Source organism: Alnus glutinosa, chromosome 7 (assembly GCF_958979055.1).
Source record: "Alnus glutinosa chromosome 7, dhAlnGlut1.1, whole genome shotgun sequence".
NCBI lineage: Eukaryota > Viridiplantae > Streptophyta > Magnoliopsida > Fagales > Betulaceae > Alnus > Alnus glutinosa.
In genome coordinates, this window is record NC_084892.1 from 8,460,848 (window position 1) to 8,487,201 (window position 26,354).

At 35.8% G+C, this 26,354-nt stretch overlaps 3 protein-coding genes and 1 long non-coding RNA gene across 4 annotated transcripts; 2 read left to right on the top strand and 2 right to left on the bottom strand.

Annotated features, from left to right (window-relative positions):
* Positions 1-3,213: 3,213 nt before the first annotated feature.
* LOC133873815 (uncharacterized) lies at positions 3,214-5,088 on the bottom strand. Its single transcript, XR_009901159.1, has 2 exons — positions 4,767-5,088; positions 3,214-4,034 (listed from the first exon to the last, which is right to left on the bottom strand). It is a non-coding gene; the product is annotated as an uncharacterized LOC133873815 (long non-coding RNA).
* Positions 5,089-7,602: 2,514 nt separating this feature from the next.
* On the top strand, positions 7,603-10,336 carry LOC133873209 (leucine-rich repeat receptor-like serine/threonine-protein kinase RGI4). The gene is made up of 2 exons (XM_062310941.1): positions 7,603-7,712; positions 9,739-10,336. Exons 1-2 carry the CDS (start codon positions 7,603-7,605, stop codon positions 10,334-10,336), a joined length of 708 nt encoding a protein of 235 aa, XP_062166925.1.
* A 2,354-nt stretch (positions 10,337-12,690) lies between these two features.
* LOC133872716 (serine/threonine-protein phosphatase PP2A-4 catalytic subunit) lies at positions 12,691-18,350 on the top strand. Its single transcript, XM_062310292.1, has 11 exons — positions 12,691-12,935; positions 13,102-13,158; positions 13,526-13,609; positions 14,036-14,107; positions 15,137-15,208; positions 15,639-15,679; positions 16,377-16,443; positions 16,806-16,997; positions 17,382-17,471; positions 17,585-17,692; positions 17,811-18,350. The coding sequence occupies exons 1-11, from the start codon at positions 12,843-12,845 to the stop codon at positions 17,874-17,876; spliced, it is 942 nt and encodes a 313-aa protein (XP_062166276.1). The 5' UTR covers positions 12,691-12,842; the 3' UTR covers positions 17,877-18,350.
* An 857-nt stretch (positions 18,351-19,207) lies between these two features.
* Positions 19,208-22,888, bottom strand: LOC133873093 (lipid phosphate phosphatase delta). The gene is made up of 8 exons (XM_062310813.1): positions 22,589-22,888; positions 22,356-22,451; positions 22,143-22,217; positions 21,886-22,016; positions 21,339-21,442; positions 21,122-21,250; positions 20,306-20,421; positions 19,208-19,887 (listed from the first exon to the last, which is right to left on the bottom strand). The coding sequence occupies exons 1-8, from the start codon at positions 22,748-22,750 to the stop codon at positions 19,483-19,485; spliced, it is 1,218 nt and encodes a 405-aa protein (XP_062166797.1). The 5' UTR covers positions 22,751-22,888; the 3' UTR covers positions 19,208-19,482.
* Between the last annotated feature and the right edge of the window lie 3,466 nt (positions 22,889-26,354).

Genomic DNA, 26,354 nt, shown 5'->3' on the forward strand with positions numbered 1-26,354 from the left:
AGTTAATAAATTTGATACTTCATGCCTAGGATAGACGGATGATGCTACACCCTAGCTTAGGTAGATGATCCGTACTAATCTTAAGATGGGGTATGCTTATTTTTAATGATGGTATTTTCTTGACACTTTGTTGTGTGATTGACAACCACACACGGGTAATATCATGACTAAAATGAACGTCCCATGTTAACATGATAGCCATTGGTACAAGGATAGTGGTGAAATCAATTCCCTAGTTTCCCATATCATTTCATACAACTTTAATTTACTTTGTAGAATTTAATTTCTGTTAGTAGTTTACAATTTGAAAATCACAAAAAAAACAACATACTTTCCAAAGGATAAATTTGGACCGATTTTATTAAAGCTTGATGCATGCAACCAATACATTCCCTGTGGATCGACACCCTCAATATAGACATTATCCTACAACGATTCGTTCTATTGCGAGTGGTATTATTATTGAGTAGAAAAAAAATACACATCAATTTTTGGCGCCGTTGCCGGGGAATGTTTAACGGATGCATTATTAAGTTTTTCTAGAATTGTGATAAATTTTACCTTTTTTTTCTGCTTTACATTTTATTTATTTATTTATTTATCTTGTTTGAAATATTTTATTTTATTTTATTTTATTTTTGTTGAAGTCATAAAGTTTCTGTTTTGACAAAAAGAAAAAAAAATAAAATAAAATATTTCAAACAAGATAAATAAATAAATAAATAAAAATAAATAATACTGGTATGCTCATACCTGCAGGTATTTCATAATACTGCAGTTAGTTATTTATTTTTGTAAATAAAATTTGCTAGAACAAATAGAATACCTGGCTAAACCTCAGGGCGGAAAACCCTAAGATTTTGGACTGCACGCAAGAGATCCTGGTGTTGTCCTTGGAGATTATGGTGCAGAAAAGGTCCTGTTTGCAAGTTTATGTTTTTCTTTAAATCTAAAGTGGTTCATCTTGTAAGACAATAATTTCTACGTACCGTTCTTATTCTCTAATATGTCTGTAATCTTTTTGAACTATGATCCTAAACTAGGGTAAAATCCTTATGGTACTATGTTCTTCTTTTTATTTCTGCATGATTACTATCATCCTCAAATATCATTAGATTGAATCATTAGTATTACTCTAATTTAGTTATGCAGTCAATCAATACTCAGATCTGCTAATTATAATCTTATCTGCCAAGCAAGGATATCTAAGAATCACAAAATTAAAATTTTATTTAACTTAAGCTCTAGAAAGACCTCAAATATATATAAACTTCTCCAAAGTTCGTCAGATGCATAGGGAAAATAATCTCTCAGTGTCATCAAATTATTTAATCAATTCCCTTCCCTATAGATCATTGAATATATATATTCCGATAAATTAGCAATCTATAATTTATGCACCTATCTCCAAAAGATATCATATACAAGATGACAGATATTTGTTAATCATAACATATCTAAATGACATACTTATTTATCCTCAAAATTCACATGGTCCATCAATCTACTAATTATATACCTATCTTCAAAAGGTACCATAGATGCTCGTAATACAACAAGCCATGAATCATTAATCCTTAAGATTTATCTTTTCCTTACTCTCTAAGGTTAATCAGGTGTACCTCAAAATCTCAATATATGTTCTTTCGATTCCAAGGTTAACCTTATCATGATCATAGGACAACTATCAATTCTAAGTACATCAATAAAGTGCTATATCAATCTATCAACTTAATATTCATAAATCTGTAAAGATATCAAGTATTTAAGATTATGCAAGTTATATCTCCAAAGAGCATTTCAAGATTATGTCTCACAATAATACTAAGTATCATTCAGCCTAATCATAAGATCAATTATACTTCCATACCTCAAATCTCATGTATCTCATAGACACTCTGCTGCCTAATGCCATAACTAAGAATCATATCATCATGATGCTGAGATCATGATCATGGTAAAATCCTTCTGTACATAAAACATCCAAATTGTTAACCTCAAATAAGGCATATCTATTCATCTCTACACTAGACAAATAATTCAAACATTTATCGATAGCTTTAAAGTATTCACACTTAGTGTTACAAAGCTACTGATGACTTAGAGATCATACAAAAAAAAATAAATAAATAAATAAATTTAAAGGTATGATCGATTTATCGATAGTAGTGTTGTGTACTATTTTATCAAATATACACCACTATACATATTCTAGCATACTCATTATCAATAAGCGTTTCCAAAATATTTTACTTCTTTGTAACGGAATCTCCTGGTTTTTCAAAAATCTTTGAAATCAATTTAATAACAAATGAATGAGTATTAATTCTCATTCTAGAATAAGAGTTTAGTTTCTACTTATTTAATGAATTGTAGACATTAAGGTTTCACACATGAATACCACATAAAAACGTTTGTCATTTTCACAAAATTCAAATCTTAAGATGTTTTCATCACATCTAAACTTTTATTTTGTAAACCTTACACCAATGTTGAAAGCTCATATTTAATTTTGTTCAAAATTATTCCTTAATCAAAAATGGTTTCATATTCCCCATTTGGTAATACAATTCTGACTTAGTATATTATTCATGTCAACATGTTATCTAACATGCGGTAAAACTATATCATGCCTATGGTCATGTTTCATCAAGGATATGTAGTATACATCATTCAACATCTATAGAGGCATGGATAATCATGCTATACAAGTTCTATTTGTACGCAATGGTTAATAATGTTATTCCTATGCACAATCATAGCCCATTCTTTATTTAACATGCATTTCTACTAATTCATATCAATATGTTTTCTAAATTGCATAGTAAGTAAAACATGTAACCATAGGAATCATACCATGCATACATTCTCATAGGCATATAAATCCTAACCGTAAATGACAGTTATTGTTCTCTTATGTTGCTTAACTTCATACAAAAGCTTTTAAGGAGTTTATAAAAAGTTCATTTTCCTATAGCTCTTGTGTTAACACTTAGACTTCTATGGTCAAGTCTGATAGTCCTCAGAGCAAACTGCTCTTATACCATACTGTAACGACCCGCTTTTTACAAAAAAGCGTAAGTAATTATATCTGGATAATTACGTGTCATTAACCATTCAGAGTTGATAAATCTGGCAGTGGAAAAATACAATATCTTTTTTTTTTTTTAAACATCATCGATAGGGACAATTCCCTTTCAACACACATAGAGCTTTAATTGAAATACCTCAACTTACATTAAAATAATAATAAAAGGTCTTACAAACAAATACACACAAAAGCAATAACATAAGGGCCACCACGGCTCACGTCCTATGTAATAGTAGTCATATTACAAACCATAAAATAAAGCATAAGATGTCTAGAAAGTACATAAAATAAAACTTAAATACGACATGGAAGATAAACTGTTCCGCAAGTCTATCATAAAAAGGGGACTTTAGACAGTCTCATCTATGAAACCAGGATCATCATAAGGCTCCTGATAATCCTGATATTCGTCAGTGTCTGTGCCTGCACAATCATCTATGAGAAGGTGGTTATAACCACAATCCCATAGTTCCATAAGTGAGCTAACTGTCATTCAACAACATCATGATTTATGCGTTATTTTAAGGCACGGATATGACATAATGATGTGGTGATAATTTTCATGCAAAGTTTAACAGTTTATATAGTGATTACACTCCTCTCTTGTAAGGGCCATTCCCCCGGTCAGCGTCTTTCTCGAGGCCGTTCCCTCTACATTACATTTTAATTAACTTGTTTTCGCACTATCGGAGACCTCCCTCCTCTAGTACTTTGAAAGCCGTTCCAATCAATATGATTATTATTGTTTCCGGTTCAACTCTATCATGAACCTTTGGGAGACGTTGCGCCCAATATTAATAGGTTGATTATTAACAGTATGCAATAATCAGTCACACGCATCCAATTAAAATAAAACATAAACACAACATTATTGAAATCCAGTACTACCCTCAGTAAGTATAAAAATACTTACAGTCCTTTTTGTGCTGTCTCAATTCATCATCTGCATCAAACACATATACATGTGCATACAAGGTCAATATCATTACTTTCTAGAAACTCATGCCTCAACATGAATTCTATTTTTATACATAGACACATACATAGAAGCGATCATCTATTAATTGGAAAATCACTTACATTTATGAACACTCAACATGGTTAAAACTTAATATTTACTTAATCAATTAGCAAATCAATACTTTGGAATAACATCTAATCTAGGTCTCAAGTAATCACTCGAGTACAATCTAAAATTCTTAATATCATTCTCTATAGCATAGAGAAATCAACCAACAAGAAACCTATGTATTTTTCTAACAAAACCTAATCACTTTTAGGGAACATCAATCCAATTACCAAACCAATTAACAAAACATATTAACAATTATTTCAACCAATATATTTGAGAAATCATAATAATACAGCATGCTCAATTTCCATAATACTCAATTTCTAAAACAATGCATTACATGATTAAACTCATGAAATCGTTCTTTAATTCTAGAGTTTTATAATTAATCAAGCCCTTAGTTTAAACATCACTCATTAATTATTAATAATCAAACATAATCAATACCTTAGAGTATATATATTTTTCAAAATATAATATACATAAATAAGTTATAATAAGAATATTCAATTCCATAATTATGAACGTTATAATCTAAAATACTAATTAATTGATTTTATGCAATTATATACTTTTAGGCTAATTAAAAACTTAGAAACTCACATTAAGGATTTTCACTCGAAAATCCAGCGAAACGGTGAGTTTGGTCGCCGGAAAAATAGCCGGAAAAGTCACCGGAAAGTCGCCGGAGAGTTGCCGAAGACACTGCCGGCGGCGGGTCACCGGCGGGTCGGGGTTCCGGGTTGATGGGCTTATGGGTCTCGGGCTTATGGATCTCGGGCTTGCTGAATGGGCTTGAGTGTTCTAGGTTTGGCTCGTGGGCTTTGGGCCGAGGGTATGGGTTCATGGGCTTTAGTTATTGGGTCTCGGGTTTGCTAATAGTTCTGGGTTGAACCGATTTGTGGGCCGGGTCATGGATTCGGGTTTTGGACCACCGAATTGGACTGGGCCACGATCGGGTGATGGGTCCGAGAACTGGGTCTGAGCTGGATGGTTTTTTTTTTGGGCTAAGTTCTCACGGGCTCGCCGGATTGGGCTTCTCGGGTTGCTGGACCAGGCCACCAGGTCCACGGGTTGATCCGATTGGTGGATCACGGGTTCAGCAGGGAAATGCTTAAATCGGGCTTCACGGTCACTGCCACCGATTGTGCCGAGTTGCAGAGGATCGGGTTTCTTCTAGTGGGGTGGGTTTCGAGGTTCTGGTTTGGTCGGAAGATTATGGCTCGCCGAGGTCTTCCCCGGGTTTGCTGAGCTTCACGGGTTCAAGCGGCCACTATGGGTTCAGCTGGGTTGGACAGCTGGGTCTGGGTCACGCCGGTTATGGGTCACGGCTACTGGTTCAGGCATGCTCCCTGGGTTGCCGCCGGATTGGCTTGGTGGTTCAAGGCTACTGTCTCGGTCTCTCCCTCTCGATCTCTCGGTCTCTCTCTGACAGCTTCTCTCCCTCTCTTCTCTAATCTCTCATCTTTCTTCTCACTCGGTCTGCCATGTCATGGCCTCTCTTCTCAATCTCTCACTATCTCACCACCTCTCATTACCTCACTCTGACTCCTGTAATCTCTCAGAATGCAGAGAGAAAAGGAAAAGAATGAGAAAGAAGGAGAAAGGAGAAGGAAGAATGAAGGGGAGGCGTCTGATTTGCAGAGGGACAATGCTCTGTTTTATAAGTGCGAGAGTGATGAGTGCAGAAGCTGATGAAGCGTGAGGGTAATGAGTGTAGGAGCTGGAGAACGTGAGAGGAATGAGTGCCTGCTGGTGGGGTGGTTGGTGAGAGTTTTATTAAATGCAGAGTGGAGAGGACGGTCAGAGTATTTAAAATGTAAGGTGCAGTGGGTGAATTGTTTATTTAGTAGAAATAATACCTCCGAATTATACATAAAGAATAATTGCCAAATAATATATCGTACATTATGAAAATAAGGCTAATTAATCTAATGGTAAATTATCTGTCTATTTTATTAACTCAGTAATTCTTTTGGTGATAAAATAATTATCAGCTCATTAAAACACAGTTCATTAATTCAGTTGAAAATACATATAAAATAATTGATTGATTATTTATTCACATGAATAATCATTTTTCATCTTTTAATCAAATTATTAATATGTTTTAAAAACTGGGGCGCTACACCCTCCAACCACCTGATCGGCTAATTTGGCGAGGAACGACAAACATGGTGTTTTCTGTGCGCAGTGCCTACCATTTGGGGAAAGAATTGCAAGATAACATGGCCGCTCAAAGCTCTATATCACGCCATGACCAGGATGTTTGGAAACCTTTGTGGGCTTTGATAGTACCGAATGCAGTGAGGAACTTTGCATGGAGAGCTTGCCATGAGGTGCTGCCTACTCGTGCTAATTTAAGGAGAATAAAGGTTGTGGAGGTAGCTACATGTCCTTGCTGTGAATCTGTTGAAAAAAACTTAATTCATGCTATTTGGGCTTGCCCAGCTGCCCAAGATGTGTGGGGTTCTCATTTATCTTATTTCCACAAATGCAGCTGGGTAGTTTCTTCTTTCAGGGAACTTTTTGCCATATGTTTGCAACAGTTTCCCAAAGAGATTGTCGAGCTGATGATTGTGGTGGCACTAGCAATATGGTTTCGTAGAAACAAGCTTATTTTTTAGGGCCAATTTCAGCATTCAGATGAAACTTATAGAGGAGCTTTGAAGTTTTTGGAAGATTTCCGGATGAGCAAGCAGTTGGAAATTACAAGGGAACCGAGTTTAGGTAATCTGGGACAAAATCCGCTTGGCGCCCGCCCCCACCAGGTGCTGTCAAGATTAACTTTGATGCAGATCTAGATGCTCAACATGGATACGTTGGTGTGGGGATTATTGCTCGGGATCATATGAGTCTTTTCATGGGTGCTCGGAGCATTGTTTATAAAGTGAAGGTGTAAGCAAAGATTGCAGAATCCATGGCAGCCCTTGGAGCTGTGCTATTCAGGAAGGAAGCCAGATTTTTGGATGTCATTTTTTAAGGGGATGCAAAACAGGTAGTGTTAGAGATTAATTCGGACCCCCCTATCTCTCTAACTCCGGCCATTTCACAGAGAGCATCAATAAGGAAAAACTTGGGCTAGGGTCCAGTCAGTTTACTTATACTCCCCGAGAGATGAATTCGGCAGCCCATTGTCTTGCCAAATAAGCTATTTGTAGTAAAATTAATGTATTGTGGTGGGATGATATTCCTTCTTGTATTTCCACCATTGTTTTTAGGGAAACAGTTTCTCCCTATATCCTATTTGTTTTGTGGGATCACTATATGCTTTGATAAATGAAGAATTAGAGATTATCTTGTTCAAAAAAAGAAAGAAAAAAAAGAAAGATTACATCTAACTGAGAGATACTCAAATACGATAAACTTTCCTAAATGTGCTCCACCAGTTTAAAGAAAATGAAATAATTAAAGAGAGCAAAAGAAAATGTTTTAAACGATGGCCGAGGCATCTGGCAGGAACGCGGCACTTGTTTATTACCAAACCAAGGGAGTCATCTCTTTCGGGTGGGAAGGAAGAAAAGATTTTGCTGTTCAGGAACATGGGAGGTACTTCAAACATTCATCAGATTCCCCACCACCAACCAATGTATACAATTTTTGTTGTTTCAGTGATTGTCTTTCACATTAATATGAAACAGATCCATGTCATTGAGTCGACATTCTTTGATTTTTAATATATATAAGGTTTAAATACCTTATTGGTACCTGAGTTTTAAGTTATTGTAAATTTAGTACTTGAGTTTTAATTTGTATCATAGGTGGTACCTGAGTTAGGGGTAAAAAAACTCAGTTGGTACTTCTGTTAGATTTTCCGTCCAAATTTTAACGGCCCGTCACGTGTCAACCACTGAGGTTGACACGTGGCACTATATAAAAAAATAAAAAATAAAAATCTTTAAAAATTAATTTAAAAAATAAAAAAAAAATGAGAAAAAAATAGAAGTAGAGGGGTGGCTGAGCCACCTTCCTTGGCCACCACCCCCATGGTGAAGAGCCACCCCTCTTCTTTTTTCTTTTTTCAATTTTTTTTTAATTTTTTTTAAAGTTTTTATTTTATTTTATTTTTGTATGTAAGGTTGACACGAGGCGGACCGTTAAAATTTGAATGGAAAATCTAACAGAGGTACCAACTGGATTTTTATCCATAACTCAGGTACCACCTGTAATACAAAATAAAACTCAGACAGTAAATTTAAAATGACTAAAAACTCATGTACCAATGTGGTATTTAACCTTATATATAATTATAATTATATACAATAAAAAAACCAGTTACCCAGTTATTAACTGGTTTTTCAAAATGCTATAATCGAGTACCCGGTTATCCGGTTGCGGTTATTTCCGATTTCTCTCGTTAGCGATTGTTGACGTTTATTAGTGGTTACCAGTTATTTACGATTAATAATCGCTCTGCTTGTACACCCCCAATTTTTTCATTGCTGATAGTCTTGAATATACATTCTCAAGTAACTATAATTATATATTTTATACAATTAAAGTATTTAACGAAAATTATATAAATTCACAAACAATTAAATACGAAAACAATTATAAAAACAAAAACAATCGAAATATAAAAAAAAAATTAATTTAAAAAAGCAAATGAGAGAAGGATGGTTTTTTTTTTTTTTGTTAGAATTCGATGCTTTGTCACTTCTTTGTTTCACAAATGAGAGAAGAAAGAATTTTAAAAAGAAAAGTCATGTCTTGACAGTCTTGTTAAATGTGCAGAGTCATGTTGTGAAAGTGCAAAGTTTTTTTTTTTTTTTTTTTTTTTTTAAAAAAAAGGGTAATTACATTTTTCCCCGTGAACTATCAGCCTCCGTCAATATGCTTTCATGAGTTGACACTCTCACCACCCGACCGCATCGAATTATCATTTACTTACTAAAGCTCTCATTCCGTCAATCAACCTCGTTAAATCAAACGGTCAACCAATCATGTGCGATTCACATGCGTTTTTTTAAATTATTCTCTCTATTTTGCTTCACTTTTAACATTAAGATCGTTTGATATTCTTCTTTTTCTCTGATTTTTCTTCCCTTTTCTACTAAGGCAGCAGTCTTGACTAGCTCCTAATCTGTAAATTCACTCACCCAAGTTTCGACTTTGTTGGTTTCTTTGTTTTTTGAGAAATCCAAAATTGTCCACCACCCTTTTGTAGCCTTTTTGTTAACCAACAAGGCTAAGCTCTTCTTTCATGGAAGCAGAGACTAAATGGATCCCTTGAAGAATTAAGCAATTGGAACCCAAATGATGAAACTCCATGTCGGTGGTTCGGAATCACTTGCAACCTCAACAAGGATCTTATGGGATTGGAGTTGAAGTACTTGGATTTAATTGGTGGGTCGGATTCCTCCAAACTTCACCTCCTTGCATGTTGTCCTTGAGCACGATTGTTCTGACCGGCTCTGGAGGAACTCCAATCCCATAATCGAGCTCGACAACAATCAATTAATTGGCAAGATACCTTCCGAAATAAAAAATCTAGGGAATTTCACATTGCTCTTCATGTGGAAGAACAAGCTGGAGGGAGTGATTTCGTCTTCGATTTCCAACTGCCATAATCTAGAGGCCGTGGATTCGTCTCAGAACGGCTTGACCGGAAACATTCCAAAGGGGATCTTCGAGCTCAAGAATCTCGTCAAGCTCTTGCTTCTCTCCAGCAATTTGTCGGGCTAGATACCGGTCAAGATCGGAAATTGCTCTTGTCCTTGATTCGCTTCCAAGCGAACCTCAACATGCTTATTGGGCCTGTCCTATCGCAGATTGGGCACTTGGCCAAACTCGATTTGCTATATCTCGGATTTAATCTCCTTTCCGGGAGCATTCTAGAGATCTCCAGGTGCCTGAATCTCACGTACCGATACCTACATTCCAATGTGATCACTGGAAATTTGCCAGAGAGATTTAGCTGGCTTATCTCGTTGCAATTTGTTGATTTTTCTAACAATTTGATTGAAGGACCGCTGAGTCCAAGTCTTGAATCGCTGAGTTCACTCACTAAACTCATTATGAAGAAGAATAGATTCTCTGGGCCGATTCCGAGCCAAATCGGTTCGCTTGAGAAGTTGCAGTTACTGGACTCGAGCGGAAACGAGCTGTCGGGAAATATTCCGGTGAGCTTGGGTAAGATTCCGACGCTTGAGATCACTCTGAATCTGGGCTAGAACCAACTCGTCGAGTTCGCAGGCTTGGACAAGCTCAGGATCTTAGATCTCTCTCACAACTAGCTCTCCGAGGACCTCCGATACCTCACGAATCTTCCGAATCTTGTGGTCCTCAACGTATCATATGAAATTGTTGCCCTAATGTTAAAAGTGAGGGCAAAATAGGGAGAATATATATATATATATATATATTTTTAAAAAAAATGCATGTGAAGCGCACATGATGGGTTGACCGTTTGATTCAATGAGGTTGACTAACAGAATGAAGGTTTTGATAAGTAAATGGTAATTCGATGCGGTCGGGTGGTGAAAGTGCCAGTTCATGTAGGCATATTGACATATGCTGGTAGTTCATGGGAGAAAAATATAATTACAAAAGAAAAAGAAGCTTTGATCTTCTTCAACCTTGGTCTATTTTTCAACTTTTGTATTTTTCTAACCTAATTACAGAAACACCTTAATGCTTGAACTGTGATAATAAAAGAAAATCACAGTGGATGGTGGGCAAATTTGCCCCTTAATGAATTTCTGAGAGTGGGCAACCGGAGCATATAAAAATTTTATCCTTCATCACTTTTACAAAAAGATAGCCAAACTTTAAAAAGTGTTAATTTAGGGTATTTTGAAAATTTTGATATGATTTAATGGAAAATTCTAACGGAGAGTTGAAATTGAAAAAAATAAAAAGATAAATACCATAAATTGACAAATTTTAAAGTTTTGGTACCTTTTTGCAAAAGTGATAAAAAAATAAGAGATTATAAGTGAAGTTCTCCCTAATTATTATATGGGTGGAGGGATGAACTTGAGCCCAAACAAAAAATGTAGCACATGGATTCAAAGATCATGTTCAAAGAGAGGTATGGAAAAGGTTGTGAGCAAACAATAGTAGCAGCAATACATTATAAATATTATTCAATAGTTCATTTATATATTTTTAATATATATATAAAGTCGGTTATTCGGTTATTAATCGCTTTTGTCAATCCCTATAACCGGTAATCGCAACCGAGTTAGACAGTTATTTGGTTGCGGTTATTTACAGAGATACCATTTTTGTCATTTTAACAAAAATTGTGTGAAATTAAAAAGGGGTTGAAACATGGGATATCGACATTATAAATTTTTAAACTTTGAGGTTATGATTTCAAAACCACTTTTACTTCGAGGAATGTATGTAAAGTCTCCCAAAAAATAAAACACAACCTTTTTTTTTTAAAAAAAAAAAACTTAATATTGTTAAAAAAGAATTGGTGGTGTTGGCACTGCCGGCTCGTGGTGGCAACCACTATTTCTAGCAACCCCACAATGGCCTCCAGATAGCATGTTGGCCTTTAAATAGAGCTGGCAACCATATGGTAGTCACCTCCAAGGCTGGTATATCACAAGTGGCACTATTTCTATTTTTTTTTTAATAAAAATATTTTCCAATTTTTATTTTTACAAAACACTTCCAATTTTTTACCAAATCAATTATCAACTTTTACCTTTTTCAAAACTCTTTTCAAAATCCAAAACCCAAAACACTTCTTAATTTTTTTTTTCAAAAAAGTCAACATATCATTCTCAAATTACCATTCGATTGTCAATTTTCTCCCTAAATATAGATTGCATTAATGTCTCCACAAACTATAGATTTAGTTAATGTTCCCTTCAAATTTTAAAAAAATTGTCAATGTCCTTTAAATGACAAAAATATCCTTAATAAAAATAAAAAGTCGCTGAGCCACCCTAACCACCTTTTTTTTTTTTTATGAATTTATATGGAAACTTTTGTTTTATTGACAAAAATTTTAAGATAATTTTTATCTTTTGCAGCTTTGCTGACCTTGGAGCGAATATTTATTATTTTTGGTAGTTTGAAGATATTGAAAATCGGATAATAATTTGAGGGGAATAAGTAAAACTTTTTCCCCCAAATTTTACCAAATGATCCCTTGACATTAACCATTTATTTTTTGTTTTGAAAGGAAAAAAAAAGTATGGAAGAATGAAAAACAAGCGAAGATGAATGTGATACGTTAGTTGCATAATAATTGCACAACAATGTTAATATATTCAATATTTTTAATTTTTTTTAAAAAATAATAAACACATCAGTATTGTTGTACAATTGTTTTGTAAAAGTTGTTCAAATATCATGCTTAGGCCATGATAGTTAGAAAAAAGACTAGGTTTTTTTTGGGGCTAAGGAGAAATCAAGAACCATAACAAAGGCCCATTGGGCCATCTCATGAGCAACTGTGCTTGCATCGACGAGGACGACAAACAACGCAAAAAAAAAGGAACAGGAAAAAGAAGGAAAAAAAAGGAGAAAAAGAGCAAGTTCTAAAACTGTATAAAAAAACTGCTACGCGCTCGCTCGCTCCCTCCTCCACGCGCTGTCCCATTTCGACTCCGCTGCAGGAGCAGAGGGGCAGGATAGAGAAGACTGCAAGTCTAGGGTTAGGGTTATTACTAGTCTGGATACCGACCGCCTGGTCCAATTCCGGAGAAGAAGAGCAATATGGGCGTGAATTCTTTACCATCAGACTCGAGCGACGACCTCGACGAGCAGATCGCCCAGCTCATGGAATGCAAGCCACTCTCGGAGCAACAGGTTCCATTATAATTTTTTCGTTTTTTGGAAAAAAAATGAAGATCTGTTTGGATGCTGAGAAAACGCTGCAGCGGATAATGAGGAATTAGAAATTTCGAGTTGTAGCAAAAAAATATTGTTTTTTTTTTTTTTTAAAAATAAAATTTGTTTTTGGCTTTGCTTGTAGGTTAGAGCGTTGTGTGACAAGGCTAAGGAGATATTAATGGAGGAAAGCAATGTCCAGGTGCAGCGGCTCATCCTTGCTTTTTCAAATTTTCACCGTATTTTTCGTTGGCATTTGTTGTTGTTGCTGAATATGTTAATCTTAGCTGCTCCACTGTTATTTTATTTCTTTCATTGTTCGATTCTGAGATTGTGCGTTCTTGAATCAATTGCGAAAATATATGTATTTATAGCTAACCTTTAACGAAAAAGAACTAGTAACTCTGCTGGTAAGTGAGACTGTGTTTTAGAATCTTATGAAGAATAGCAATTTCTCTTCAAGTTCCTGGTGCAATATGGCTCTTTGATGCTATCGATCATAATTTGATTTTTCTCGCATTATAATTTTTAAAGACTGATTTTCTTTTTCTGTTTTTCCTGTATCACAGCCTGTGAAAAGCCCTGTAACAATTTGTGGCGATATTCATGGGCAGTTTCACGATCTTGCTGAACTTTTTCGAATTGGAGGGAAGGTATCAGTTCTGACCATGACATATTTTTGTATTCAACTCTTGTGGTTCAGCTGGGGAATGTCTAAATTAACCAATTGAGACATGCCCTGTCAAAGAAATGCTTTTGAAGATTGAAGTGCTTCAGAGGTATTGTGGAGTAAATTGCCAGCAGTCAGGGAACTGCTTATTTAATTCAGTACATAATTTGGTTTTTGACTCAATTCACTGTGATTATACAAAAAAATGGTATTAGTAAACTAAACCATGTCTCATCCGCTTTTGTGGAAAAAAGGTTCTGCTCTAAATCAAAATTTGTTTTCTTTTGCTTGTTTTATTTATTTATTTATATATTTTTTGGATAATATAACTTGTTTTTGACTTTCTTCTTAATGTTTCTTCTAATTAAGGTCAGATCTAAATTTTATTGTTATTTTGTTTCATTGATAGTGTCCAGATACAAATTACCTCTTTATGGGAGATTATGTGGACCGTGGGTATTATTCTGTCGAAACTGTGACGGTAAGTAAAATTTGAATGAAGAAACTGGATTTTACTTATGCCATCTTGAAAGAAATATCACTATGAAATGGCTTCAAGAACTGGCATCATCATGTATGTTGTAGAGTTTGTTCTAGTTACCATATTCATGTAAGTTGTGACAAGAACACAGATCTAATCAGCCATGATACTCTCGTTTACATTGTAACAAGATTGGTACCCTTCTATGTTATTGTTGTTGTTCTGTGCGATTTTTTTTTCTGCCCCCCGCCCCCTTGTGTAAGGGATGCTTTTGATGCTCTAGGTCATTTTGTGTCTCGTGGAGGAATTATTTGGAGTGATAATCCTTCAATTTGGGTTTGGCATTGTTGAAGATTGCAATGTCATTTAGAAGTTTGACAATAAAAATATTAGGGCTCACCTTTCATCTTCGAATTGAGTTCTTCCGATATATTTTTAAATATGAAAAAAGACAGCTTGCTTGTGCTGTAAGGACCTTCTGATTGTGGTCAAATAGGCTTTTCTTGAATTGGGGGAGATGAACTTCCACTCATCAACCTATCAGCTCTAAGCACTGGTCACAAAGTCATCTTCAATTCTTCTAATTGAGACAGCATTTCATGGAGTTACTCACTTTTAATAAAGATGACTGAGATGCATCCTTTGGCATTTGTAAGATGCGTTCCTGCTTGCATTGTAGGTTGGCATATTCCAGGTGATAGGGGTTGGTCTCTCAAGTGATAGGTTTGGGAGACATGTTTACCTACAAATTTACAGAATAGGTGCTCTTAGTAATTATTCTCGAGTCCATTGAGCATCTTGTGGAAAGACTTCAACTTGGGATGTAACATTGCTTCTTAACTTGCCCCAAAGCGTTCCATCATTCTTACTAGTGTGGCCTTGAGCTTTTGTTTTCTTTTTCTTTGGGGGGTGGGGGGGACATTTGGGGGAGTGGTATGGAAATTTTTCTGCTTGTTTAGTATGCTTGCATATTTTCTTGGGGTTACCTATGGCATTATCTTGGTGATGCTAATTAGTGAATTCATCCAGCTTTTGGTGGCCTTGAAAGTGCGTTATCCTCAACGGATTACCATACTTAGAGGAAACCATGAAAGTCGTCAGGTATACTTTTGCAATCTTCTTTGTTTCATTTTTCTCATTTTTCCTTTTGTTTTCAGCAACAATGATGAGGCTTTTTTATAAACTTCTTTGCTTGCTTATAAAAAAAAAAGTATGATGAGGCTTTGATCTTGATGGCTGTGCGAGTAATAATGTTTTTTCCCGTTACAAAGATTCTGTTTAGTTTGGGGTTATATGAATCTTGGTGAAAGTATCTTATCTGTAATATTTTGTTTCTCGTTTGTAGGGATCTTATTTAAATATTGGATCGTTGCTTTATTTAGTTCATATAGGTTCTATTATGTGAATACTTGGTGTTATTCAGCACATTACAATATAGGCTGCAAATTTTTTGTGATCTGTGTATATTGGTGAATGTAACAGTTTGAGGCTGTAAGCTAATTATTTCTTCGTTTTTCCCCCCCTTTGGCAGATTACTCAAGTTTACGGATTTTATGATGAATGTCTTCGAAAGTGAGTTTTCTGTACATTAGCTTGGTTTGGGTGATAATTGAAATAATTTATGTTAGCTTTCAACAAGAAAATAATGTTTTTTAATACCTACAAATAATGTAAATGACATTTATATTTCAGATTGTCACCGTCAATATTAAAATATGGAGTTGAAAACTCCTTTTCCCTAAATGAAACTTGTGGTATATGGAAAATCTCAATATTAATACTGTAGTTTGGACAATCTTAATATAGAGTTTCTGAACTTGATGGGTAGACAGTGCATATCATAGCACTTACTTTTGCTGGATAGAATACTAATCTAAGCATTCCTGTTGCACAACCCAGCTGGGATTTAAAAGGATTATCAAATTGAATGGGCATGGGCTTCGAACTTGTGGATGTATTGACACCAATGTCAAGAAAGTAGGATTTTTCATGACTACTAGGAAGTTTTTTGTTTTTTGTTTTTGTTTGGAATGTTAGACATGCACCCTGCGGCTTGAACCCAAACACAAGATGATATGATATTGGTTAGCCTTTTTTGAGTTTGACTGAGTTCTTAATGGTGTATCTTTAGGTTCATTGGGGTCACATGGGTGGTTGGCGTTTTAATGTGCACTCATGCAGAATTTATTTGTTTTTGCTGCTCTTGCAAATCCATGATGCTTTTATTTTTTATTTTTCCTTTTTTTCCCTTCCTGATGCTAATTTACAGGTATGGCAATGCTAATGTGTGGAAGATCTTTACAGACCTTTTTGACTATTTTCCATTGACTGCATTGGTTAGTAAACTTTTTCCGATTGGTGCTCACTGTTAATACTTGCAAGTAATGCAAATCTGCATACTAAAGGGATTAAAAGTGGGGAGAGATTTACCTATCAATTGAGTCCTTATTATAAGAGAGAGGAGGGGGGATTGGTGGGGCTTGGGGTGGGTTGCGAAATGAGGGGAGGGGGGGGGGGGGGGTTGCTATCCATTTTCCTCAGGTATACTATAATCATTTATGCTCAGTTTCATTATATACTGAAGGGTGAATAGTTCTCCAATATTGCTTGCCAAATAACTGGGGGAAATGATGGTAAAAGGATTTTATATGTTCATTACCAATCATTAATGATCGTGTCCTGTTCTCGTTTTTTTTAGGTTGAGTCAGAGATATTTTGTCTGCACGGTGGACTGTCACCATCAATTGAAACTCTTGATAACATAAGGAATTTTGATCGTGTTCAAGAGGTTCCTCATGAAGGACCCATGTGTGATTTGTTATGGTCTGACCCAGATGACCGATGTGGTTGGGGTATTTCACCTCGCGGTGCTGGATATACTTTTGGCCAGGTAACTTTAACTTCTTATATCCAATTGCCTCTATGTATCTATTAAAAATGAACACTCTTTTACCACCCACGAGGTGGCCTAGTGGTAAGGGCGAGCAAGGGACTGTGTGGTGAGGCGCACGGTCTCGGGTTCGATTCCCCCTGGGATAAAACTTGTGATTTAAGTGGGGAGTCGTGGCGGTGGGTTGCTGCGCTAGTTCCTTACAGGGGATTAGTCTCACCGAAGGTGGGGACACCCCTGTTATCAAAAAAATAAAAAATAAAAAAATGAACACTCTTTGAAGCTTTAATTGTTCATCTGTAATCTCCTCTATTTTCTCTGATTTAATATGGCACATTCTTTTTTTCTTTTTAAATGAATAATATAGCACATTCTTTTTTGCAGGATATATCTGATCAATTCAATCATTCAAACAACTTAAACTTGATTGCTAGAGCTCATCAATTGGTTATGGATGGATTTAACTGGGCCCATGTAATTATCACTCACAGAATATAAGATTTTACTTTTGGCTTACTTGTTTAGTATTGCGGGGTTTAAATATTTTGATATAATGTTTTTTTTTTTGTTTTTTTGGTTCGAGACAGGAACAAAAGGTGGTCACTATATTTAGTGCACCCAATTATTGTTATCGCTGTGGCAACATGGCCTCTATCTTGGAAGTTGATGACTGCAAGAGCCACACGTTCATCCAGGTTTCTCTCTATCTCCTTTGCCCCTCCCTTTAATTCACACATGATGCATGCAACCTATATGTTGGCGCATGAGTTTATTTTGTTCATGCATTAACTTGAATAGTTGTCTATGTTGCAGTTTGAGCCAGCTCCTAGGAGAGGAGAGCCAGATGTTACCCGCAGAACACCCGATTATTTCCTATAAAATAGCTGCCTTTGTGTGATAATGATGACCAGCTACTTCTTCTAGCAGATCATATATATTCATTACTCTGCTTTCCTACTCTTGGAGTCAGGTGCATTTGCACCTTTTGTGTGGGAGATTTAAAATTTATGACTTGCCCACCTTCTCCGGTGGTTGCGGCAGCCCTGAAAGATGTATAATAGGAAGGTAAAATGCTCACTGATTTGTCTTACCCTTTAAACCTTTCTGGATTTCCTGTCCGAGATATTGCCTAGTTGACACAGAGTCGGCATGTATTACTTCTAGCAAAATTGTGGATATTCGTTTTCTTTCTTTTTTTCCCACTTGTATTTGCTGTCACATCCCATCTCTTTTGGCCGACCACAAGGGGGATGAATGGATTTATGTCTAGTGGATGGTTTGCCTCGTTTCTTTCATTTTTCACAACAATATGGCCATAGTAATGGTTAGACATTTTTGCTTTTCTCGATTTAATGATCTACTAGTTTCCATGTTCCACAACTTGTTTGGAATTCTTAACTTGGAAGGGGAAAGGAGAAAATGAAGAAGCTTGAAGGTTTTGGGCATGGCTTAAGCAAAAATTTCCCGCCGCCCTGTGATGGGCATTCTTCAGATGAGAAGCTTTCCATTGAGGAATCTTTTCCCATTGAATAATTTTATGTTGGATCATCCCTCCGCCTCTCCCATCTGTGGAAGTGCCACTTGCACCGACGCCTGTTCTTTAAGATCGAAAGATATAATAGTTTAATCGTTTCACCGTCTGCTACGCTACAAGGATCTCTGCAGAATATGACATGCGTCTGTGTTCCAGAAAATCCAAATGATGGGGGCCTCACGGATCCCTTTTTTTTTCTCTATTCTTTTTGTGCGCAACTAATAGAACAAAACGCAAGGCACTAGGGGGATTCCTCGTCGACAAATGCCGATACTGGCATTACCCCGTCAAGGAGAGGGAGCAGAAGCCCTTTGCCCAAGGCCTCTCACATGCCCCCGGCCCATAACAACGGACTGCGGAAGAGGACGGAACCCAATTGCAGATAAATGATACATAGAAGACACTTGACTGTTCCCATTTTAATAAAAAAATACTCTTATTATTTTGTTTTTCTTTTTGATTAATAAAAGGAGTGTACTTTTTGATTAAAAAATGATGAAGAAATGTATTTTTTTTTTATTAAAATTCTTTTTTTTTTTTTTTCTTTTAATAAAAAGATTAGGAGAGGGATGGCCAAGTGTCCCCTCTTTATCATTTCTCCATGTAATAAATGACTGCCAGTTTGACTTGAAGCAACTTTGTAATTGTAAATCTGTTTCCTATAAACATGGGAGTATTCAAACAAAAATCAAGCGTACAAACAGGGTTCTGTAAAAGCGCGTTTAAATTTCCATAACCAATTTCACACTGTAAAGCTCAGGGATAAATTGTGAGAATGGTAGAAGAGAGGTGGAAACTTCAATAGGATTTCTTTACACCCCCAGGCCCAGAGTATTATAATAAGTGAAAAATTAGACACTAAAAAATAAATATGGCTCGCAAAATGAGCATATAGAATCTACCCCCTTACACTACCTACAACATACTAATATTTTACAAGAACGCCAAGCATTACAAGCTGAGGTGGGAGAAAAGAGATGGAACAAGATCTACCACTGACCATGCAAGGCCTGCATATTGGATGAACCTTATACCGGTATCAACATCAAATGAATCCTGTTGGGAGAAAAAGAACAGCTTTTGGGAATAACCAGACTGTTTAATCTTGTCTGATTTCTTCCCATTTCCATTTAGATTTGGGATATAGCTGGTTGATTTAATTGGGATGCCCAATGTGTTTGATACAACAGGGAGAATCCATTTCGCAAGAGCCTTGCTGCAGAACTTCACAAGAAGTATTGTGGGTATCCCAACCAGCATTCTTCCCACAAAGGCAGGGATTGTGAGTTGTGGGGTAAATATGCGTGCAACCGCTTCATGGTGAAACTGATGATACGTTTGCTGGATCCCGGCTACCTGTGCACAATTGCTATTTTAGATTATCAATGTTACAAGAAGAAAACTCTTTAAGTTCAGAAGAATATACAAACTTTTCATGAATTTGACATTGTAGCAGATTTCTATAAAAGAATGTGAAGTTCATACAGCAAGTGTAATAATATGATACTTTTGCCAAATAAAGGCAAGTCACTGATTTATTATTATCTTTTTTTATAACCATTTCCCCGACCAATCTTTGTTGTTCGTCTCTGTCAGAGTTATTTAACAATAACCAGCTGTTTCAGTCTTGTCCTATCCAAATACTGTAATGATATATTGAAAGAGATTGATTTAATTCCTATTGCAGCCCCATGCAATATTTTGGTCATAGCAAAAGGAAGTTGAAAGCCAAACATAGCATTAATTCGATCTTAAATGGGTGAAGATTGCTTACAATTCCGAATGCAACACCAGTAAAGGCGGTGTGGTTCTCAAAGCTTGGTGTTGGGAACTCAGGAGTTGGATAAGCAAAGAGCAACAGGAGGCTTAAAGCGGCCCAAAAGGATGTAACTGCATCAGAGATAGAGTGTGCACTAAGTGAGAATTCATTCCCAAGTTGCCGAATTTTGAATTTCAGTCAGCATCTTGTTTGAATTCTAAAATCTTCATGAAGTTAAAACCACTGCCAGACTAACATCTGTCAAACAAAACTTTCCAACAGAACTTCCATGACAAGTCATGATTCAACATTCTTCTCTATTGGATCCAATTTTGAGATAATGATTTTGATAAGACAAGTTTCCAGCATGACAAATAAAATCCCCATGTATGGCAGTTTCTCTAAGGGGTCCGCTCGCAAATAGAAACCATGACCCATTACTGTTAGATGAGAAAACTTCCTATATGTGGTAACTTCTTTCTTACTTTGTCTTAGCTCTGTTAGCAAACTTCTGCCCCTGGTCTTAGCTCTGTAAGGCTATCTTCTAATATTGTTAGCTTGGTAGTTCCTGACATGTTAATGGTATGGTGGCATACCAACCTTTCCCACACTCAGCACTTGGGGGAAACAGATCCTCTCCATTTCATTTGAAATGGAGAGGATCTATTTGCGCACTTGGGGGAACTCAGCCATTTTAGGAATTTGCTTGAAGCCTCTCCTGAGGCTGCTAAGCTACTTCTTACCTTAATCAAGTACTTCAAAAGCCTAGGTCCTTTTGCTTTCAGCTATACAAATTGGTAACCATTAATGTAGCAACAGAAGTATACATACCATTTTGTCCCGAGACTATGAAAATGTCGACATTTTGATTAACTATAAGCCAAAATGGAAGGATCACCAATCCAATGGCAAGGCCACCTATGACATCAACCAAGCTGTGCATGCCGAGGTATATTCTTCCTAGCAAGTAAACCAAATTTCAGTTTGGAAATATGAAGCAAGAAACTAAAAAAGCTTCCAAAAACTAATTAAATAAGAACGAACTTACCCAAACCAACGAGGCCCACAAGGAAACAAACAAGGGCCAGGCCAACAAATTTCATGGAGGCATCTTCACACTGAGTATAAGACAAGACATAGTACAAAAGGTACCTGGAAACCCCCAGTGCAACAAGTTAGCCTGTAAGAGACAATAATTGAAGATGCAAAGGTAAGAGGAAAAGCTCTCAACTTTCACAAATTACAAAGCATGAACCCAACTGTTGTAAACAAATGTATGCATTTAGCATGTCATAAGCAATACTGATTGACGTGAATTCACTGCTAATATGTTGATTAGCCTAGAAAATCGTGAGGTTTACACGGATACGTGAGAATTATGAGCTTTGCTAAAGAAGCTTACACCATTGATCTTGACTCATGAGTCATGAGGCATGAATTTTAGCGACCTAGAATAAATTATGTAACACTTCGCCCGAGGCATTAGTCAAGGCTTATAACCCAATTTCCCTCTAAAAACAGAACCTATTCAGATGCCTGCAAAATTCACCTGCGCGGCTACACCGCAAATATAAGAAAAACATAAAATCCAGTACCCAGATAAGCAAAATGTGTTAAGAGTGTGAGAAGAGGGCAATCCATATTCCTTTGCGTTATCTTCCTCGTCCTTTGTGGCAGTTATTCTCCTAACAGGCGGTGAACTGGGTCTCGGAGCTGATACCATATCCTACGAAACAAAAACACCACACAGACACACACACACACACACACACATATATCTTCATTAATAAGCACTAAACCGCATATAAACAAATGAGAAGCTTAGAAGAACCAAGAGAGAGGAAGTAGATACCTTTATACAGTTCCCAGAATAATCACAAAAGGCCATCAAAAGGGTCATTTGCCTAGCTAATCTGCCATGCCCAGTCTACAAATATTACCCAAAAGCCACTAAATTTGACTTCTTAAAATGCTGATAAATGAAATTGCTCTAAAGTCCATATCAGACAATAAAAAACCAGCTCAGATTTCAAAATTAACCACATTATAGAGAGACAGAACATACCCAGAAGAGCAGAGGAAGAAAGGCAGTGTAAAAGGGCACAGATACAACACAAGACAACCCAGAGAATAGAGCATCCAGAAACCTATGGTGGTATTTCTGCAAAAACCCACCAGACCAATCCCAATAAGATAATACTTTATTGGGGAAAAGAAAAGAAAAACATATATACAAAGAGAATTCAACAAGAATGATCATCTGGGTTTTCATTTTCAGTTGCAAAAGTTGACTGAAACCTGGATCTGGAGGACGAGAGAGTTCCCAGTGATGACATGGTGAGCCACCCACGGTTGCAGGAAAGATCTAAGCTTACGAGTCACATTGAGGTATGAAGCTATCACAATCCATGCCACAATTCCACACAGCGTTGCCCCTTGCCACACTGCTATGCTTTCCATCTCTTTCTCTCTCTCTCTCTCTCTGATTTCTCTCTTGAGGTAGAGGGATCGAAGAAGAGAAACAATGGAAGACGCAGAAAACAAAGGAAGGAAACAAATAAAAATTGAAAACTAGTGGTAGGACTTGACTAGGGAGGCATGCAGGAAATTTCTGTCCGTAGAGGAAAGAGGTTTTTATTTTATTATTTTATTTAGTTTAATATTTTTTTTTATAGGCCATTAGGAGATATTACATATTTTTGGCAATTTTCAAATGGTCATATATATTACTCTTGCCAGTTGCCACTTTGGATTCGTTGGCCTTTTTTGGCTGGCGCAGAAAAAACCAGCAACACGGTGAGGAACATTCTACGCAACCCAAAAAAAAAAAAAAAAAAAAAAAAAAAAAAAAAAAAAAAGAAAAGAAAAGAAGGAAAAAGAAAAAGAAAAAAAAAAAGCAAGTTGCAAATTATGGTGCTCATATTATTAAATGTAACATAGCCATGTTACACATCATTCTTTATCTCATCTTTTATTTATTTTTTTTTGCAAATTTATTATTGAATTTATTCGCCCAATCATTGTATGAAGATGAATAAAAAATGAAATGAATGATTTTTATTATTTCTCAATGTGATATACCCATAGTCCACCATGCCGGCCTAAGTAGACAATGCAGGCATGAGAGTTTTGGATGGTTGAGCCCAAAACTAGGAGTCCTGATTGGGTTATAAGAATTAATGTGTCAGTTGCTGAGATAACAAGTTGAGACATCACTTAAAGAATAATTGCCCCACAATTTTATTTTATCCGTTTTATTATGCTCGGCGATAAACCCAATAGTGGCTTTAGCCTAATAGTGAGCATGTAGTCCGGCATAACACCAACTAACAACTGCAACCTGCCAGTAGGCAAAGAATTTGAAACCACGTTTGGTGAAAACCATACCCAATTAGAGGACAACACGTGGCCAAGATCATACTTGTTGATAAACATTGCGTATAAGGGAAGATGACATGCAACCATTTTCAGGGTACATTCACATTACAGTCTTTATAGCCTTTACTCTCTAAACAATATACCCTTGCTAACTTAATCATTGTAGGCAAGGGCATAATCTAGTTTATGGCTGCCATAAGCTAGTTTACACAAAAATCTAATTTTTTTTTTCTTCTAAATATATATATATTTTTATGAGTTAAACCCTTACAAATTAATTTCCTCCATCTAAATTTTTTTAAGTCTCCCCCCAACCCAACACTAAAATTCTCAGTTTCACCAAGATCAGAGGTTTTCCCGCCAACACTCTCAGCAAGTCGCCAACCGTTCTTGTTCTCTTCTCCTTTAGGCGTCCACTGTCATAAGCTTCGTTATGCGACAAATTGCATCATCAAAATTAATGTTAGTCAAAATAATATTCCTAAAATTCTTGTTTGATATAATTTAACCAAAAGTTGTCACTAAACTCATTTATCACTTAAGTTGACCCAACATTAAACTATTATGCCTATACATATATTAACAACATGGAACCCCCTAGCTATATTATTTTGTGTACTTACTCTTGAAGGGTAGACCTGTACAAGACGCCTCCCTCCTTTACAATAATCGGGTAACACTCGGTTTCGCCATAGGAGTAGCTCCAATAAATCGTTTACACCCAAGAAAATTTGAACATTAGATCTGATGAAAATGTCACCAAGTTAAACGTTTTCACCACTTGCACCAAACCGTCTTGGTTATGGGTTATGTTGGTTAATATATTGATATGAACTCCTACTTGGAAAATAAAAATGAAAAAGGTTTTGAATGAAATTCCACCTTGTATAAGGGTATCCATGTCAGATCCCAAGGTCGTTGTATCAGAACAAGAAATTGTCCCTATCACATTATCAGGATCACAATAAATGGCCACTCAAGACTTGGTAAAGGAAGTACATAATTGACCATTTTGCTTCTTTTTTTTTTTTTTTTTTTTTTTTTTTTTTTTATAAAAAAAAAAAGGTATAATTGACCAATATTAGTCAAAAGTTTATGAATGTTTAAATTTTGCGAAATTCCAAATAAAACCTTTAGTGGGTTGCACTTTACCTTTTGTTTCTATTTTTTGCTTTTGTGTTTTCCACATAATAGAGTGATGGTGTAAACTTGCTTTGTTGGCAATTGCAAATCCGGCGACTTTCTGTCTCTTTTAGTCTTTTGGCCGCTCATCCTTATTCCCAGAGGTTAATTGATTGCTTATTGACGATTAGTGCTATCAAAAAACCTTTCCCTTTTCACTGAGTGGGCCTCCGCTATTTAACTTCAGTTGCTCTCTATTTTGGAATGGACTGTTTTAAAATCTTCTCAATGTGTTAATTTTTGTTTACATTATTTTACGGATTTTTTTTTTTTTTTTTTTTTATAAATTATATTTAAGATTAATATGTGTTTTTTGATATGTGAGAAATACATGTTTTAATAGCACGTACATATTTTCATATGCTTAAAGGACACATATCATTTTTATATGTAGGTTGCGGGAAATTTCTTACAAATAGATTTGTTGGAAATTTCTGTCCGTTAGCTACTAGTTGGGCAGTTCACGCGCATCGTGTTTGGAAGCATTATCGACTCTTCCCCTTTCATTTGTTCTATTAGAATTATGAGTCACAACAACCCTCTTTTGTAATTTATCCTTGTTCCCTCTTTTCCCTTGTTTGAATAGAAGAAAAAATATAAAATCCCGCGACTTGGTCAAGGATTTGGACCATATTTCACTAGTGGTCTACATACAACGAGAGTATTCCAGTCAACTCACTAAAAATATATATAAAAAACCGTGAGTGAAAATACTCACCAAAATTGCTGAGTCATGTTCACTCACCAAAAGAATAAAAACCAATAAAAAATTTCTCTCCATTTTTTTTTTTTTTACACTCAAAGTAAACATTCATTTCTATGTAGCGTTGGACAAAAACTATAAGCAACACAGCCAAACCAAGCTATCTAATCCGTTAGAAAAGATAAATTTTCAAAAATATAAACGTTAGGAAAAGACAAATATTTAAAAATATAAATATTAGAGAAATAATAAATAAATCTTTAAAATAAATATTTAAATAAAATAATAAAAGTTGATACCTAAAATAATGAGGTTGTTGCATGCAGGGTGATTTAAAAAGTGGATAGCTAAAATAACTAAAAATCATATTTAGTTATTTTAACTAATTAAATTTGGTACTCATTGATATATAAAAAAAACTAATTAAATTTTGGTGACATTCTCAATGTTCATGTTGGTGAGAGTTGGGACCCATTGGGCCCCTAAATAAATGATGGTTTATGATCATCAAAACTAGCTGTCCATTTTCTCTTAAAAGCTCAAGAAAAAGCTTATCCAAACTCAGATATTATAAAGCACATGGTGTTCCTTAAAGGAAAAGGGCAAATTTTTTTTTTTTTTATTTTATTTTTTTTAAAAAAAAAAAAAAAAGGAAAAAGGAAAAAAAAAATTAAAATGACACACTCATGATTTCTCCGATAAATATTTGTGATTCCTTTGAAGGTAAGAATACAAATTATCACTTTTTCTTTTTTTTCCTGATCAAAATGGTAGGAGATCGAGCCCGGAGAGGGTGACCAT

Coding starts and splice junctions, on each gene's coding strand:
- LOC133872716 (XM_062310292.1), top strand. CDS start 12,843: ATGGGCGTGAATTCTTTACCATCAGACTCGAGCGACGACCTCGACGAG. Junction 12,936..13,101: donor AGCCACTCTCGGAGCAACAG/GTTCCATTATAA, acceptor CTTTGCTTGTAG/GTTAGAGCGTTGTGTGACAA. Junction 16,998..17,381: donor CTGGATATACTTTTGGCCAG/GTAACTTTAACT, acceptor TCTTTTTTGCAG/GATATATCTGATCAATTCAA.
- LOC133873209 (XM_062310941.1), top strand. CDS start 7,603: ATGGCCGAGGCATCTGGCAGGAACGCGGCACTTGTTTATTACCAAACC. Junction 7,713..9,738: donor GCTGTTCAGGAACATGGGAG/GTACTTCAAACA, acceptor GCCATAATCTAG/AGGCCGTGGATTCGTCTCAG.
- LOC133873093 (XM_062310813.1), bottom strand. CDS start 22,750: ATGGAAAGCATAGCAGTGTGGCAAGGGGCAACGCTGTGTGGAATTGTG. Junction 22,452..22,588: donor CTCTCGTCCTCCAGATCCAG/GTTTCAGTCAAC, acceptor GGGTTTTTGCAG/AAATACCACCATAGGTTTCT. Junction 20,422..21,121: donor CATAGTCTCGGGACAAAATG/GTATGTATACTT, acceptor TCTCTGATGCAG/TTACATCCTTTTGGGCCGCT.